Source organism: Rhinopithecus bieti, unplaced genomic scaffold (genome assembly GCF_001698545.2).
Source record: "Rhinopithecus bieti isolate Rb0 unplaced genomic scaffold, ASM169854v2 scaffold_8226, whole genome shotgun sequence".
Taxonomy (NCBI): domain Eukaryota; kingdom Metazoa; phylum Chordata; class Mammalia; order Primates; family Cercopithecidae; genus Rhinopithecus; species Rhinopithecus bieti.
In genome coordinates this window covers 1,499,154-1,513,246 of record NW_016805992.1, presented here as the reverse complement: position 1 = coordinate 1,513,246, position 14,093 = coordinate 1,499,154, and the positions used below count along the sequence as shown (strand labels likewise).

General features: G+C 54.8%; 1 protein-coding gene across 3 annotated transcripts; it reads right to left on the bottom strand.

The window, feature by feature from the left end:
* Nucleotides 1-3,913: 3,913 nt before the first annotated feature.
* Nucleotides 3,914-9,699, bottom strand: LITAFD (LITAF domain containing). 3 transcript variants are annotated; one of them, XM_017874445.1, is made up of 4 exons: nt 9,527-9,699; nt 6,080-6,160; nt 4,929-5,031; nt 3,914-4,176 (listed from the first exon to the last, which is right to left on the bottom strand). In XM_017874445.1, exons 1-4 carry the CDS (start codon nt 9,639-9,641, stop codon nt 4,068-4,070), a joined length of 408 nt encoding a protein of 135 aa, XP_017729934.1. In that variant the 5' UTR covers nt 9,642-9,699; the 3' UTR covers nt 3,914-4,067. The 3 variants fall into 3 exon arrangements, with proteins under 3 accessions (XP_017729934.1, XP_017729933.1, XP_017729935.1); XM_017874444.1 differs by having other exon boundaries at nt 3,917-4,176; nt 4,929-5,073; XM_017874446.1 differs by lacking the exon at nt 3,914-4,176 and having other exon boundaries at nt 4,976-5,160; nt 6,084-6,160.
* Between the last annotated feature and the right edge of the window lie 4,394 nt (nt 9,700-14,093).

Below are 14,093 nucleotides of genomic sequence, written 5' to 3'. Positions count from 1 at the left end.
GCATTCAGACCCCCACTGGCCGCCCGCCTCACCTCCCTGCTTTCCAGGTAGCCTTAGCTCAGCCCTCTGTGTGGGGTAGGTTGGGGGCTGTCCCCAGTTTCAAATGAGAGTTCAGCAACTTGCCAAGCTCGTTTGCCAGTGGTGGGCTGCCCTCTGACAAGCCCCGAAGCTGGGGAAGAGGCCTGCCCTGGGCATGGAGGACCACATCAACGGTCAGGGAAAGGGATGCAGGAGAAGGAAGCCCCAGCCCTGCACTAGCCTGGCCCTGCAACAAGGTCTTGGCATAGGAGAACCAAGGCTTCCCTGGGACAAGGCCTCAGACACAGGAACACCGAGAGACTTAGAACGGCGGCTCAGGTCCTGTTGTGTAAGGCAGTGACTGCAGACACCCCGAGGCTTGGGTCTGGGCCAAGGGACAGATGAAGTCTAGCCCCACTTGGCAGCCTCTCAAGACTCCAGTTCCTCTGCACCTACACCTTCAGACAACAGAACCTGAGAAACCTTGACTTTTTTTTTTTAATGTGTATTTTTGTCTTGTTTTTTTTTTGAGATAGGGTCTCACCTCATCGCCAAGGCTGGAGTGCAGTTGTGCAATCATGACTCATTGCAACTTTGATCTCTTGGGCTCAAGCGATCTTCCTGCCTCGGCCTCCCAAGTGTCTGGGACCGACCACAGGTGTTACCGCCATGCCAGGCTAATTTTCTAATTTTTTATAGAGACAGGGTCTCCCTAGGTTGCCCAGGCTGGTCTCAAACTCCTCGGCTCAAGTGATCTCACCTTGATCTCCCAAAATGCTGAGATGACAGGGGTGAGCCACCTCACCAAGCTGAAAATCCTGGATTTTCGACGCAAATTCTCCTGTTTCTAAGAGTTGGCAAGTGACGTTTTCCTAACGGGGCAGTCTGCATCCAGAGCACCTGGGGACTGATCCACAGAGTCACAGCAGAAGCTTTCAGCCATGCCAAGGACCTGGCCACCTCTGAAGGCACAATGGTGACTGACTCAGGCCAATGAAAGCTCTCCTGTGACTGAGGAGGACCTGGCACCCCCAGCCAGTCCACACTGAGTGAGCAGAGCCTGGCCATGGTCGGACACTGTCCCTGGACTGCAGGCGCTCATGTCTCTGGAGCCATCTGGGAACTCGAGTCAAAGCAGGCTGCGTGGAATCAGAACGAGGGGCTCCAGCTGAACTCTGCAGATGGAGGGGTCAGGCTGCAGGTGGGCCTTGCCAGCAAGACTGAGCAGCCCCCTGACTATCGCCTGCCACAGCCCGGCTGCTCTGCAGAGCCAGCAAGTCTCTGCCTCTGCATGGTGGAGGCCCGGTGGCTGGGCCCTCATCCTAGGTGAGACCCTCGCGCCTCCCCTTGAGATAGAGCCTGGATGGATGACCACTCACCTTGTCCACCAGGGGCTTTTCGGTCTCCCTGTGTTGACCTGGTGCCCCTGTGTCCTCATTTATTACAAATGAGAGGTTACTTCTTTTGTCTTCAGGGACTTACTGGGGTTCCCAGGTACTAGCTGCCTCGTTTGTGTCAAAAACTTCACCATCCAACCCTAAAAATCTTGCTGAGTCTCTGAAGTGGAAATGGAGGCTCTGGGGCCTGCAGCTAGTGTGGACTGGGAAGTTGTTCTCCTGATGTAGCCAGGCCTTTGGGTGGTGGTAGAGGCACAGGCATTGGGGAATTTTACTCCAGGGAAACCTGTCCCAGAACTTGTCCTTCCCCGGGGCTGGTGTGACCTGAGGACCTGTCAGCTCCATCACGCCAGGCTTTGACCGAGATGGCTGTTGCCTGCCCTATGGCTTCCAGGAACCTGCCTGCTGAAGACCATATGATGGAAGACAGGTAATGCTCCCTTCTGTCCTTCCAGGCCTTTGGCCACAGACACGCACACACGCATACCCTTCAGACCCTCAGGCACACACACACACACCCCTCCTCCAGGCCTTCAGCCACACACGCACCTACGCACATGAACTCACCCACCCTTTCAAGCCTTCAGCCACACACAAACATGCACCCTTCACCTCTGTGCCTTCCTCCCTGATGCTGGACCCTGAGTTGGACAGACCTGTGTCTCCAGCGCTGATCTAGTTACTCACCTTAGCCTCCGCTTCCGCATCTGTAGGGTGGGGCAATAATGGGTGAATGCCCCATCAGTGTGAGCCTTACAGCGCCCCCAGCTGCAGTTTAGTGAGGACAGCTTCACATGCCCCCAGCTCCCGATTACTCCTCTTCCCCCTAATTCTTCCGTTACTTTTCTCCCCTGTGAAATTCATCCTATTTGAAAACGTGATGAGTAGAACAATATTTTTACTTTACAAAATTTATTAACTTTTTGAGACCCTGTCACCCAGGCTGGGGTACAGTGGCATGGTTAGGGCTCACTGCAGCCTCGACTTTGCAGGCTCAAGCAATCCTCCCACCTAAGCCCCCCCAGGTAGCTGGGACTACAGGCACGCATCACCATGCCCTGCTAATCCCCCCCGGTCCTGCATTTCAGTGGAAATGAGGTCTTGCTATGTTGCCCGGGCTGGTCTAGAAGTCCTGGACTCGAGCAGTCCTTCCACCTTGGCCTCTCACAAAGTGCTGGGATTACAGGCATGAGCCACTGCGCCCGGCCTGTTCTGCAAAATTTAAGTCCTTTAGTGGTGATACTGGATTTTCCTCTACCCCATCGTACCCCTCCTGACCTTGTTTGCAGGCAGACCGTGAAAGAGGTCCTATTCATCAGCTTATTTGGGGCCTGTTAACATCCACCTTCCTCCACAGCAGCTCTGCCATGCTGTAAGGCTGCAGCTGTAAGGGAGTCTTAAGGGTTAACCTCTTGGTGGGAGGCCAGACTGATCTGGGCAGACTTGCCCCATCCTAGCTTCTATAACCTGCCTGGCCCCACCAGGCCCTTGGGTACAGAGGTGAGCCAAGACCTCACAAACCTCCTGGGGAAAGTGATACACCAGAGAGCGGGTGACCAGACTGTGACAGGGCAAGGGCTGATTGGATGGCTGGGTGCTGCTGGGAGCAGCCTGGGGAGGTCGGGTGGGTGGTGAGGGAGGGGCATTCAGTCCTATCTGGCTGGGTTGGGCAGGGGAGCTGGAGCCAGCTCACAGATGGCCTCAAGGGGCCCCAGGGGAAGCATGTGGACTTGGGCTGAGAGAGGCACGTTGTTGGCAGGTGTCTGGCATAGTCCGAGCCGGAGTTCTGGATCCTCACCCACAAGAATCACTGGCTCAGTGCTGGCCACTGGCCACTGGAGAAGAGCAGGAGCGGGCGAGACTCTCGACAGGGAGACCCGGGGCTGCTGCCTCCTTCAAGGAGGGGATAAAGGGGAGGGAATAAATCCCTGCAGGGCAAGAAGGACAGGACTGAAGGGCTGCCCTGGAGGGGGCACTGCCACTCACTCGTCCCAGCCACCAGGTTCAGAAGAAGAGGGAGGAGGGAGTTAGTGTGAGACCTGTTGGCTCTGCAGGGCCCCAAGCATCTTAGGGAGAAGGTTGTGGGTGGGATGCAGGAGCCAAGGCTAGATAGACCCTGAGGAGCACTGGCCGAGTGACAAACCCACCAGGAGGGGCTGGAGAGCCGCTGCTGCCCAGGAGATGGGGTCTTTGAGGGAAGGGAGGGAGAGTGCCAAGGGCTACAGAGAACCCAGTCAGGAGCGAAGGAGCGAGTGCCCATCGGATGTTGCACTTAGCAACGGAGCCACTGGTCAACCAGGCAGGGGCAGGGCCCAGAGTGAGCCCGGATGTGGGTTGAGGTGCACGCAGTGGATGAGATGTGGTATCAGGGAGAACAGGTCTTCCCTCCTGACTGGACTTACAGGGAGATAGTTTTCCCTAAGGCAGAGGCTTGAGCTGATGGGAGGGAGCCCAGAAAGATGGGACTCAACTAGGGACTGTGGCTCTAAGGAGTCAAAAGAGAATGGAGGTGGACAGGACGGCGCGGCCCCCACACGACACAGGCTCCCGGAGCAGAGGCAGCTGCCCAATCTCCTGGGCTGACGGAAGAGCAGGAGGCAAGGACATAGGGGTGTGCCCAGGTGGCGCCACTGGCATTTATTTCTTGGGAGCTCACAGGTGGCGGTAGTAGAAGAGCTCGCGCTGGCACACGGGACACGAGTGCTTCACGTCCATTAGGCTCCTTATGCAGAACGGGAGGAAGCAGCAGCCTAGGACGCACCTGCAGTCCCAGAGTGGAGGCTGGGCGTGAGTGGAGCCACCTCTCAGGCTGCACGCTGGACGCACCTGGGGCCCAGGCAGAGTCTGGGAGGGGCCTCGGCGTGTGTGTGTGTGTGTGTGTGTGTATTTGTGTGTGTGTGAGACAGTCTCACTCTAGCCCAGACTGAAGTACAGTGGCGCGATCTTGGCTCACTGTAACCTCTGCCTCACGGGTTCAAGCGATTCTCCTGCCTCAGCCTCCTGAGTAGCTGGGACTACAGGCACGCGCCGCCACGCCCGGCTAATTTTTGTATTTTTAATAGAGACAGGGTTTCAGCACATTAGTCAGGCTGATCTATAACTCCTGACCTCAAGTGACCCCCCCCCACCTCGGCCTCCCAAAGTGCTGGGATTACAGGCGTGAGCCACCACGCCTGGCCCCTCTGTGTGTTTTAAAACTCAGCTGAGAGGTAAGAGCCATCCTGAACCCACGTGTTCTTGGCTGCTGGTGACAGCAGCAGCTGCCATGGGTGCCCTGGACTGGCTGCTTTGCCGACATCACTCACCCCTCCGCTCCCAGGATGCTGTTCTCATGGGAAGTCCCTGGGTCAGAGGGCTGCTGCCTCCTCTCGAGGTAATGGCCCAGCCAACTGGCCTCCCCGAGGCTTGGTCCTGCTGTTTTCCCCGAAGGCTCCCCCTACCCTGCAGGGACCCACCCGGACCCACCCATGCCAATGTTCAGGCCTCTGCAGCCGCCAAGGGGTGGCCACTCACCCGAACAAGAAGAGGGTGGTACACAGCAGCCAGGTGAGGGCGCCCGGGACAAAGGAGGTCACTGTGATGATGCGGTTTCCACAGTAGGGACACACGACCTGCACTGGCATGGACGTCCCCACCACAAGCATGCCGGCATACAGCTCTGGCAGTGGGGAGCGTGAAGCAGGTGGGACCCCCCCAGGTCAGGCCCCCTGTGGCTTCTCACCTCCCACAGGTTGTCGGTGCTCACCTGAGATGGGGAGATGCTGGGATCTGGACCCTGATATGTGGGGGTGTGGTGTGGCTCCCCCACCCCGGTTGGAGGAAACTAAGGCAAGAAGTGTTTATGGCTGGAAGTGGGGTCTCCAGTGGGCTCTAAGGGCCCTTTTCTTTTTCTTTTTTATTTTTTTTGAGACAGAGGCTCACTCTGTCGTCCAGGCTGGAGTGCAGTGGTGCGATCTCAGCTCACTGCAACCTCCGCCTCCCGGGTTCAAGCGATTCTCCTGCCCCAACCTCCTGAGTAGCTGGGACTATAGGCGTGCACCATCACGCCCGGCTAATTTTTGTATTTTTGGTATCGGGACTTTCGCCATGTTGGCCAGGCTGGTCTTGAATTCCTGACCTCATGCGATCCACCGGCCTTGGCCTCCCAAAGTTCTGGGATTACAGACCTGAGCCACCACACCCGGCCTAAAGGGCGCTTTTCAATGGTGATGTCATCTTCACTGTGCCCTCCAGGAATGTATCTAACCCAGCAGTTCTGAATCTGGAGACTGTCCGAGAATTCCCTGGAAAATCGCAAAGCCCAGGCCCCACCTGGGGGGCTCTGCCTTCCCCTCCTGTGGCCTCAGGGGTGGTGTGTTTGCAGAGTAGAGAATGGGGGTCCACTCCATACAAATGTCCTGAGCGCCTACTGTATACAGGCTCCATCCACCAGTGATCTCCCTCTGGAGAGAGATGCTTCGGTAGCCACTGGTAACACAGCCAGCATGGGAGCAGAGGCAGCTGGCCAGCTGTGGGGTCCCACAGCTACAGGGTCGGGGAGGCGAGCTTTCCAGAGGAGGTGCGGTTTGGGTAGAGTCTTGGCCAGTGGTCAGGAAAGAGAACATTCTGGGCAGCCCCGAGCGTGAGACAGAAAGGGAGGAGGGAAGGCCGGCATGGGCACTCACCTACAGGAACAACTTGGGGGCCTTCAAAGTACATCCGGGGAGGAGGACCATAGGGAGGAGGGCGGTCAGCAGGATGAGGGTCTTTAGGAGACAGGAAGAAAAGCACCCTCAGATCGGTAGGCTCACTATATACCAGGGACCTCACTAAAAACTTAGGCCGGATGCAGTGGCTCATGCCTGTAATCCTAACACTTTGGGAGGCCAAGGCAGGCAGATCAACTGAGATCAGGAGTTCGAGACCAGCCTGGCTAACATGGTGAAACCCCATCTCTACTACCAATACAAAAATTAGCCAGGCACAGTGGCGCATGCCTGTAATCCCAGCTACTTGGGAGGCTGAGGCAGGAGAATCACTTGAACCCAGAAGGCAGAGGTTGCAGTGAGCTGAGATGGCGCCACTGCACTCCAGCCTGGGTGACACAACCAGACTCCATCTCAAAAAACAAAAAAACAAAAATAAACTCAGCCTGAGGCCAGTACACATTTTACAGAATAGAAAACTGAGGCCATTAGCTGGGCATAGTGGTGCATGCCTATATTCCCAGCTACTTGGGAAGCTGAGATGGGAGGATGGCTTGAGCCTAGGAGTTTGAGGCTGCAGTGAGCCGTGATTGTACCGCTGCACTCCAGCCTGGGTGACAGAATGAGACCCTGTCTCTAACAAAAAAGCAAGCAAGCCGAGGCCTAGAAGAATGAATAAAATTGCCCATGGTTGCAGGGTTAGAGGTAGAAGAACTGGGATTTGAACCCAGGCATTTCTTTTCTTTTCTTTCTTTTTTTTTTTTTTTTTAAAAGGGTCTCCCTGTCACCCAGGTTGGAGTGCAGTGGTGCAGTCTTGGCTCACTGCAGCCTCCAAGTCCCAGGTTCAAGTGATTCTCCTGCCTCAGCCTCCTGAGTAGCTTTACAGGCACGTGCCACCATACCAGGCTAATTTTTGTATTTTTAGTAGAGATGGGGTTTCACCATGTTGGCCAGGCTGGTCTCGAACTCCTGACCTCAGGTAATCCACCCACCTTGGCCTCCCAAAGTGTTGGGATTACAGGCGTGAGCCATTGTGCCCAGCTACACCCAGATATTTCTGACTCCAGTTGTGCCCTCATGTCTTTAGATGTAAGATCTTCCTGGAGGTAGCACCAGAAAGTTCAGGATGCGGAGATAGTGCGGGGCCTCATGATCTTTTAAAATATATATTAAGCATTTATTACGTGCTGCATCCTGTACTAGGCGCTACACCCGCCACTGCATTTACTCTTGCCAAAACACCACTGAGGTGAGTATTTTGCAGGTGTGGAGACTAGGCTCAGACAGGGTAGGTAACTTGCCTGAGGTCACCCAGGAAATAAGCATGAGAGCCAAGGATGGAACTTAAATGTGTCTAACTCCAGAGCCTGCATTGCAAACCCTATGCTCTTGCCTGTGATCAGGAGGACTCCAAACACGGCTGCGTTCCATCTACTCCTTCAAAGGAGGACTTTTTGGGTCCCAGCGAACCATAAGGAACCTCTCAGTGTGAGGACACCCCAGCTCCATCCCCTCGCTTCCCAGTACCCACTGCTTGGCCAGTCCTAGGGCCTCTAGAAGCAGACCCTGGAAGCAGGCTTATGGCTGTTTGGACAAGGAATTCCGGGATCTCGGATATCCAGGGTGTGTGATCCAGGAGTGGGAAAGATGGGAGCTTGATCAATTAATGCTGTGTGGGCGATGGGTTTCCATTGAGAACCACATGGGTGCTTTGCACAGGGACCTGGGCTTTGTCTGGACACCCAATTCCTGCTGCCCTTCCCAGGACCGGGGGCACTCAAAGAGCAGGAACCGCCCCCGGCTCTGCCCGTGGCTACTTCACACCACAGTCTGGGCCCTGTGGGACAGAAAATGGTTTCATGCCCGTCCCATGCCCCAGCGGCCCTACCTGGGGCTGTTTCGCATGCCCATTTTACAGATGAAGAAACTGAAGGTCGGCCGGGTGCGGTGGCTCACGCCTGTAATCCCAGCACTTTGGGAGGCTTGGGTGGGTAGATCACTTGAGGTCAGGAGTTCGAGACCAGCCTGGCCAATATCGTGAAACCCCATCTCTACTAAAAATACCAAAATTAGCTGGGTATGGTGGCAGGCGCCTGTAATCCCGGCTACTCCAGAGGTTGAAGCAGGAGAATCGCTTGAACCTAGGAGGCGGAGGTCACTGTGAGTCGAGATTGCGTCACTACCTCCAGCCTGGGCGACAGAGGGAGATTCTGTCTCAAAAAAACAAAACAAGAAACTGAAGGTGAAAAACTAAGGGCCTGGCCTAGGGCTGCCAGCTGGAAAGTCATTCTGATCTCAGGCCCAGTTGGCAACTGCCCTGCTGCCCAGCCCTACATCAACCCTCTTTTTTTTTCTTTTGAGACAGCATCTCACTCTGTTGCCTAGGCTGGAGTGCAGTAGTGCTCTCATGTATCACTGCAGCCTCTACCTCCCAGGCTCAAGTCATCCCCCTACTTTGGCCTCCTGAGTAGCTGGGCCTACAGGAGTGCGCCACCACCCCTGGCTAAGTGTTTAAAATGTTTTGTTCAGTACAGATGGGGTCTCCCTGTGTTGCCCATGCTGGTCTGGAACTCTGGGCTCAAGCCATCCTCCTGCCTCAGACTCCCAAAGTGCTGGGATTATAGGTGTCAGCCGCATGCCCGGCCAACCGTCTTCTTAATCCCCTCGACCACTGCACATGGTCTACACTGTTGTCCAGGTGAGAAAGAAAACAGGTTCCAAAAGATTTGGTAACTTTCCCAATTCCACGCCAGGCAGCCCCAGGGCCAGGACGGCCTCTGCCTCCTGCTGCCTCCACACTCAGCCTGGGTTGTCTCTGGCCACGGGCAGGAGCGTCATACCTGATGTGGGGGAGTCATTAGTCTAATTTGGCAACTTCCTTGTAACACTTTTTTTTTCGAAACGGAGTCTCGCTCTGTCACCCAGGCTGGAGTGAAGTGGCCGGATCTCAGCTCCGCCTGCAAGCTCCGCCTCCCGGGTTTATGCCATTCTCCTGCCTCAGCCTCCCAAGTAGCTGGGACTACAGGTGCCCGCCACCTCGCCCGGCTAGTTTTTTGTATTTTTTAGTAGAGACAGGGTTTCACCGGGTAAGCCAGGATGGTCTCGATCTCCTGACCTCGTGATCTGCCCGTCTCAGCCTCCCAAAGTGCTGGGATTACAGGCTTGAGTCACCGCGCCCGGCCCCTTGTAACACTTTTAAGAGAGAGTACAGCACACTGAAGGCCCCACTGCTTGATGGTCTCTACTGGGTTCTGTAGCCCCCGGACTGGTGAGGACAGTAGGATTTCGGGGAAGGGTGGTGAGGACTGAGGGCAGCCCCCAGCTCAGGACAGGGACCCTCGTCTCCTCTCTGCTTCCTGCGGGCTCCAGAGTAGACTTCTTCCCAGTCCCTCCCAGCCCTGACACCTGCATGACAGGAGCCCTCACCCTGGCGATGATTCCATCCCGGTGCTCTGGAGGACCTCTGTGCCAGCAACAGTGGCTGGGCAGCACCGCGTTCTGAGCTCTGAGTGCTCATGCGCTTATTTCCAGGAATTCTCATGACGAGGCCTGGTTGCCAGGAGGTGTGAGGAGCTGGGGCCACACCCGGCCGCCTCTTGCTGGGCCTGGCTCCAGTGGAACAGCCATTGTGATGTGTGCCTTCACTGTGTCCTCGTCCTCACTTCCTGCAGGAGGAAGGCAGGGGTGTCCCACAGGTGTGGCTTGAACCGCCTTTGGAGATGGCCCTGTTTCACGTTTCCACAGCCCCACACTGTGGGTGGGTGGGAAATTTCTGACAGCTGGGTAGGGAAACTGATCAACGGACTGAAATGTAGTCCTGTTAGAGCCCGGCCATTCTGTTTGAAGGAATTTATCCTGAGGGAGCTAACCAGATGTATGTGAAGATCTAATTGTAGCATGTTCATGTCCTGTTAGGAATGTGGTTGGGCACGGTGGCTCATGCCTGTATACCCAGCACTTTGGGAGGCCGAGGCAGGCAGATCACTTGAACTCAGGAGTTCGAGACCAGCCTGGCCAACATGGTGAAACCCTGTTTCTACTAAAAATACAAAACTTAGCCGGGCATAGTGGCACGTGCCTGTAATCCCAGCTACTCAGGAGGCTAAGGCAAGAGAATCACTTGAACCTGGAGGCAGAGGTTACAGTGAGTCGAGATCATGCCACTGCACTCCAGCCTGGGCAAGAAGAGTGAAACTCCGTCAAAAAAAAGAAAAGGGAAATGTATGTATGCAGAGGTTCATATGTCCACACATATTCCCGGCATACATGTGTGTGTGTTTTTACCTGCTCAAAAGTCCAGTCTGCCTCCTGCTTATTCAGCTTTATGAGCTTGGGCAAGGTCCCACTTTTTTCTTTTTTTTTTTCTTTTGAGGCGGAGTCTCGCTCTGTCGCCCAGGCTGGAGTGCAGTGGCCAGATCTCAGCTCACTGCAAGCTCCGCCTCCCGGGTTTATGCCATTCTCCTGCCTCAGCCTCCCGAGTAGCTGGGACTACAGGCGCCCGCCACCTCACCCGGCTAGTTTTGTATTTTTAGTAGAGACGAGGTTTCACCGTGTTAGCCAGGATGGTCTCGATCTCCTGACCTTGTGATCCACCCGTCTCAGCCTCCCAAAGTGCTGGGATTACAGGCTTGAGCCACCGCGCCCGGCAGTCCCACTTTTTTCTTTTTGCCTTGAGACAGGGTCTTGCTCTGTGGCCCAGGCTGTAGTGAAGTGGTGTGATCATAGCTCACTGCACCCTCAAACTTCTGGGCTCAAGTTATCCTCCCCACCTCAGCCTTTGGAGTAGCTGGGACTACAGGTGCTTACCACCATGCCTGGCTAATTTTTTCTTATTTTTAGTAGAGATGGGGTCTCACTATATTGCCCAGGTTGGTCTTGAACTCCTGGCCTCACGTGATCCTCCTACCTTGGCCTCCCAAAANCAGTCCCACTTTTTTCTTTTGCCTTGAGACAGGGTCTTGCTCTGTGGCCCAGGCTGTAGTGAAGTGGTGTGATCATAGCTCACTGCACCCTCAAACTTCTGGGCTCAAGTTATCCTCCCCACCTCAGCCTTTGGAGTAGCTGGGACTACAGGTGCTTACCACCATGCCTGGCTAATTTTTTCTTATTTTAGTAGAGATGGGGTCTCACTATATTGCCCAGGTTGGTCTTGAACTCCTGGCCTCACGTGATCCTCCTACCTTGGCCTCCCAAAATGCTGGGATCACAGGTGTGAGCCACTGTGCGCGGCCCCCACCCTTTTTTTTTTTTTTTGTGAGACGGAGTCTTGCTCTGTCACCTAGCCTGGAGTGCAGTGGCGCGATCTCCGCCCACTGCAAGCCCTGTCTCCCAGGTTCACGCCATTCTCCTGCCTCAGCCTCCCGAGTAGCTGGGACTACAGGTGCCCGCCACCACGCCCGGCTAATTTCTTTTGTATTTTAGTAGAGATGGGGTTTCACCGTGTTAGCCAGGATGGTCTCGATCTCCTGACCTAGTGATCCGCCCCCCTTGGCCTCCCAAAGTGCTGGGATTACAGGCGTGAGCCACCGCGCCCAGACCCCTGCCTTTCTTTAACCCTGCAACCCCTCCCTTCCTCATCTGTAAGAGAGGGGTAATAACAAGCTCATAGGGTTGTGGTGAAATCAGATGACATAACCCAGGTGAGGGGTCTGCTCTTGATGTGGTCAGTGAAGCCAGCCTTCTTTTTCTTTTGCCTGATTCATTTTGCCTTCATAATGAAGCCAGCATTATTATTGTAAAATGCAAATGGCTTGAATGGCTGAGAAGAGGACCTCATCCTCTGTGCCAAGGGCAGGCCATGGGCTTTACACAAGGACACAGCCACCAAGGGCAAAGTCAGGATTACATGCAGCCATGGGGCACCAATCTGATGCTATCCCACATCTTTTTTTTTTTTTTTTTTTTTTTTTTACGATGGAGTTTTGTTCTTGTTGCCCAGGCTGGAGTGCAATGGCGTAATCTCGGCTCATGGCAACCTCTGCTTTCCCGGTTCAAGCAATTCTCCTGCCTCAGCCTCCCAAGTAGCTGGGATTACAGGCATGTGCCACCAAGCCCAGCTAATTTTGTATTTTTAGTAGAGATGGGGTTTCTCCATGTTGGTCAGGCTGGTCTCGAACTCCCAACCTCAGGTTATCTTGGCCTCCCAAAGTGCTGGGATTACAGGCGAGAGCCACTGTGCCTGGTCGCTATCCTGGCTCTTAGCCAGGGATAGCGTCTCCTCACGCCAGAGTGTATCAGGAACATCTGAAGACTGCATTCCTTGTCTATCAGATTGGCAGAAGCTGAAAGTTATGGCCAGTGGGGGAAACAGGCAGTTCTCATCCTACCACAATGCGGGGAGGTGCAATGTCTGGGGGACCTACAGCGTGGGACTCTGCAACCCAGGAATACCATGTCTATAATAGAAATCCAACCCAGAGATGAACTGGCAAAAATACAAAGTGCTATAGGCATGAAGCTATTCAGTGCAATGGCAAAAGACTGGAAGAAATCCCCACAACCACTGGCATAGCTATTCAGCAGCTACCAAAGTAAAGGAAGGGGTCCGGGCATGGTGGCTCGCACCTGTAATTCCAGCACTTTGGGAGGCTGAGGCAGGCAGGTCACTGGAGGTCAGGAGTTCGAGACCAGCCTGGCCAACATGGTGAAAACCCCGTCTCTACTAAAAATACAAAAATTAGCTGGGTGTGGTGACACACACCTGTAATCCCAACCACTCGGGAGGCTGAGGCAGGAGAATTGCTTGAACCCAGGAGGAGGAGGCTGCAGTGAGCCGAGATCGTGCCACTGTACTCCAGTCTAAGCTACAGGGTGAGACTCCATCTCAAAAAAAAAAAAAAAAAAAACTTAAAAGGGAATAACTTTTAAAAAGGTATCCAGTGAATCAATAATTCAGGCTGTTCCCATGTCTGGCAGAATTCTGGACATGGGTCTGGGCTAGTGAAAGACGGAGCAACGTGGCCTCGCCCTGTCGATGGGCTCCTGTCTGAGTCCAGCAAACTTCGCCTCCACCCACCTCCTCCTCCAACCCCTTCCTCATTCCGTGGACTTCACAGACCCCCTGCTCTCTGGTGTGGAGGCAGCCTTTACCAGCATCTTGAGCGAATCTGTTGCCTAGTCCCCAGGATCCTTTCACCCTACCCTGTCGCCCTTGGCCACATCCGGCCAGCTGTCTTGAGATCTCAGCTTAGCGTCCCTGTCCAGGAGCCCATCTTCTTTGCCCCTTACACATTTTCTGGCTCTATCCTTGGTGCTCCTTTGGCTCCGACCTTGGCCTCTCAGCACACGCCCACCCCCTCCCTGTATGTGCTAGAGTCTGAGGTTTGACGATTATCTCCCTGTGGAGCCGTGGGGGCCAGGACCTTGCCTGCATGGCTTCCTGCTGTGTCCCCAGATCGTATGTGTGAAGGAACAAACAAATGAGATGCATCTGCCACTTATCACAGCCCACCCACTGGGCCTGAAATGCCTGGACTGGACGTCACAGCCCAGGGCTGCTTCTTTTTTTTTTTTTTTTTTGAGACAGAGTCTTGCTCTGTTGCCCAGGCTGGAGTTCGGTGGCACAATCACAGCTCGCTGAAGCCTCAACCTCCCTGGAGTCAAGCAATTCTTATGCCTCAGCCACCTCAGTAGCTGCGACTATCTGCGTGCACCACCACGCCCAGCTAATTTTTGTAGTGTTTGTAGAGACGTGGTTTCACCTTGTTGGCCAGGCTGGCCTCGAACTTCTGGCCTCATGTGATCTACCCGCCTCGGCCTCCCAAAGTGCTGGGATTACAGGCGTGAGCCACTGCTCCAGGCCTGGGCTTCTTGTAGAGACTTGAGGTTACATATTTTGGGAAGGGTGGGGGACTGCCTCCTTCCCTGGGGATTTTGAAGCGATGGTCTCCCTAACACAGGTTGGAACCCCAGGTGTGATGTCTGAACTGGGGCAGCCTTGAAGTGAATGGGTGAGGGAGCTGATGGGGGGATGCTCTCCGGCTCGGCCCTTCCC

Bases quoted from the DNA above. Each gene is read 5' to 3' on its own strand.
- LITAFD (XM_017874444.1), bottom strand. From the start codon at position 9,641: ATGAGAATTCCTGGAAATAAGCGCATGAGCACTCAGAGCTCAGAACGC. The intron at 5,074-6,079 runs GTGAGTGCCCAT...CCCCACTGCCAG, and splicing joins CCCCCAAGTTGTTCCTGTAG to AGCTGTATGCCGGCATGCTT. The intron at 4,177-4,928 runs GTGAGTGGCCAC...CTGGGACTGCAG, and splicing joins ACCACCCTCTTCTTGTTCGG to GTGCGTCCTAGGCTGCTGCT.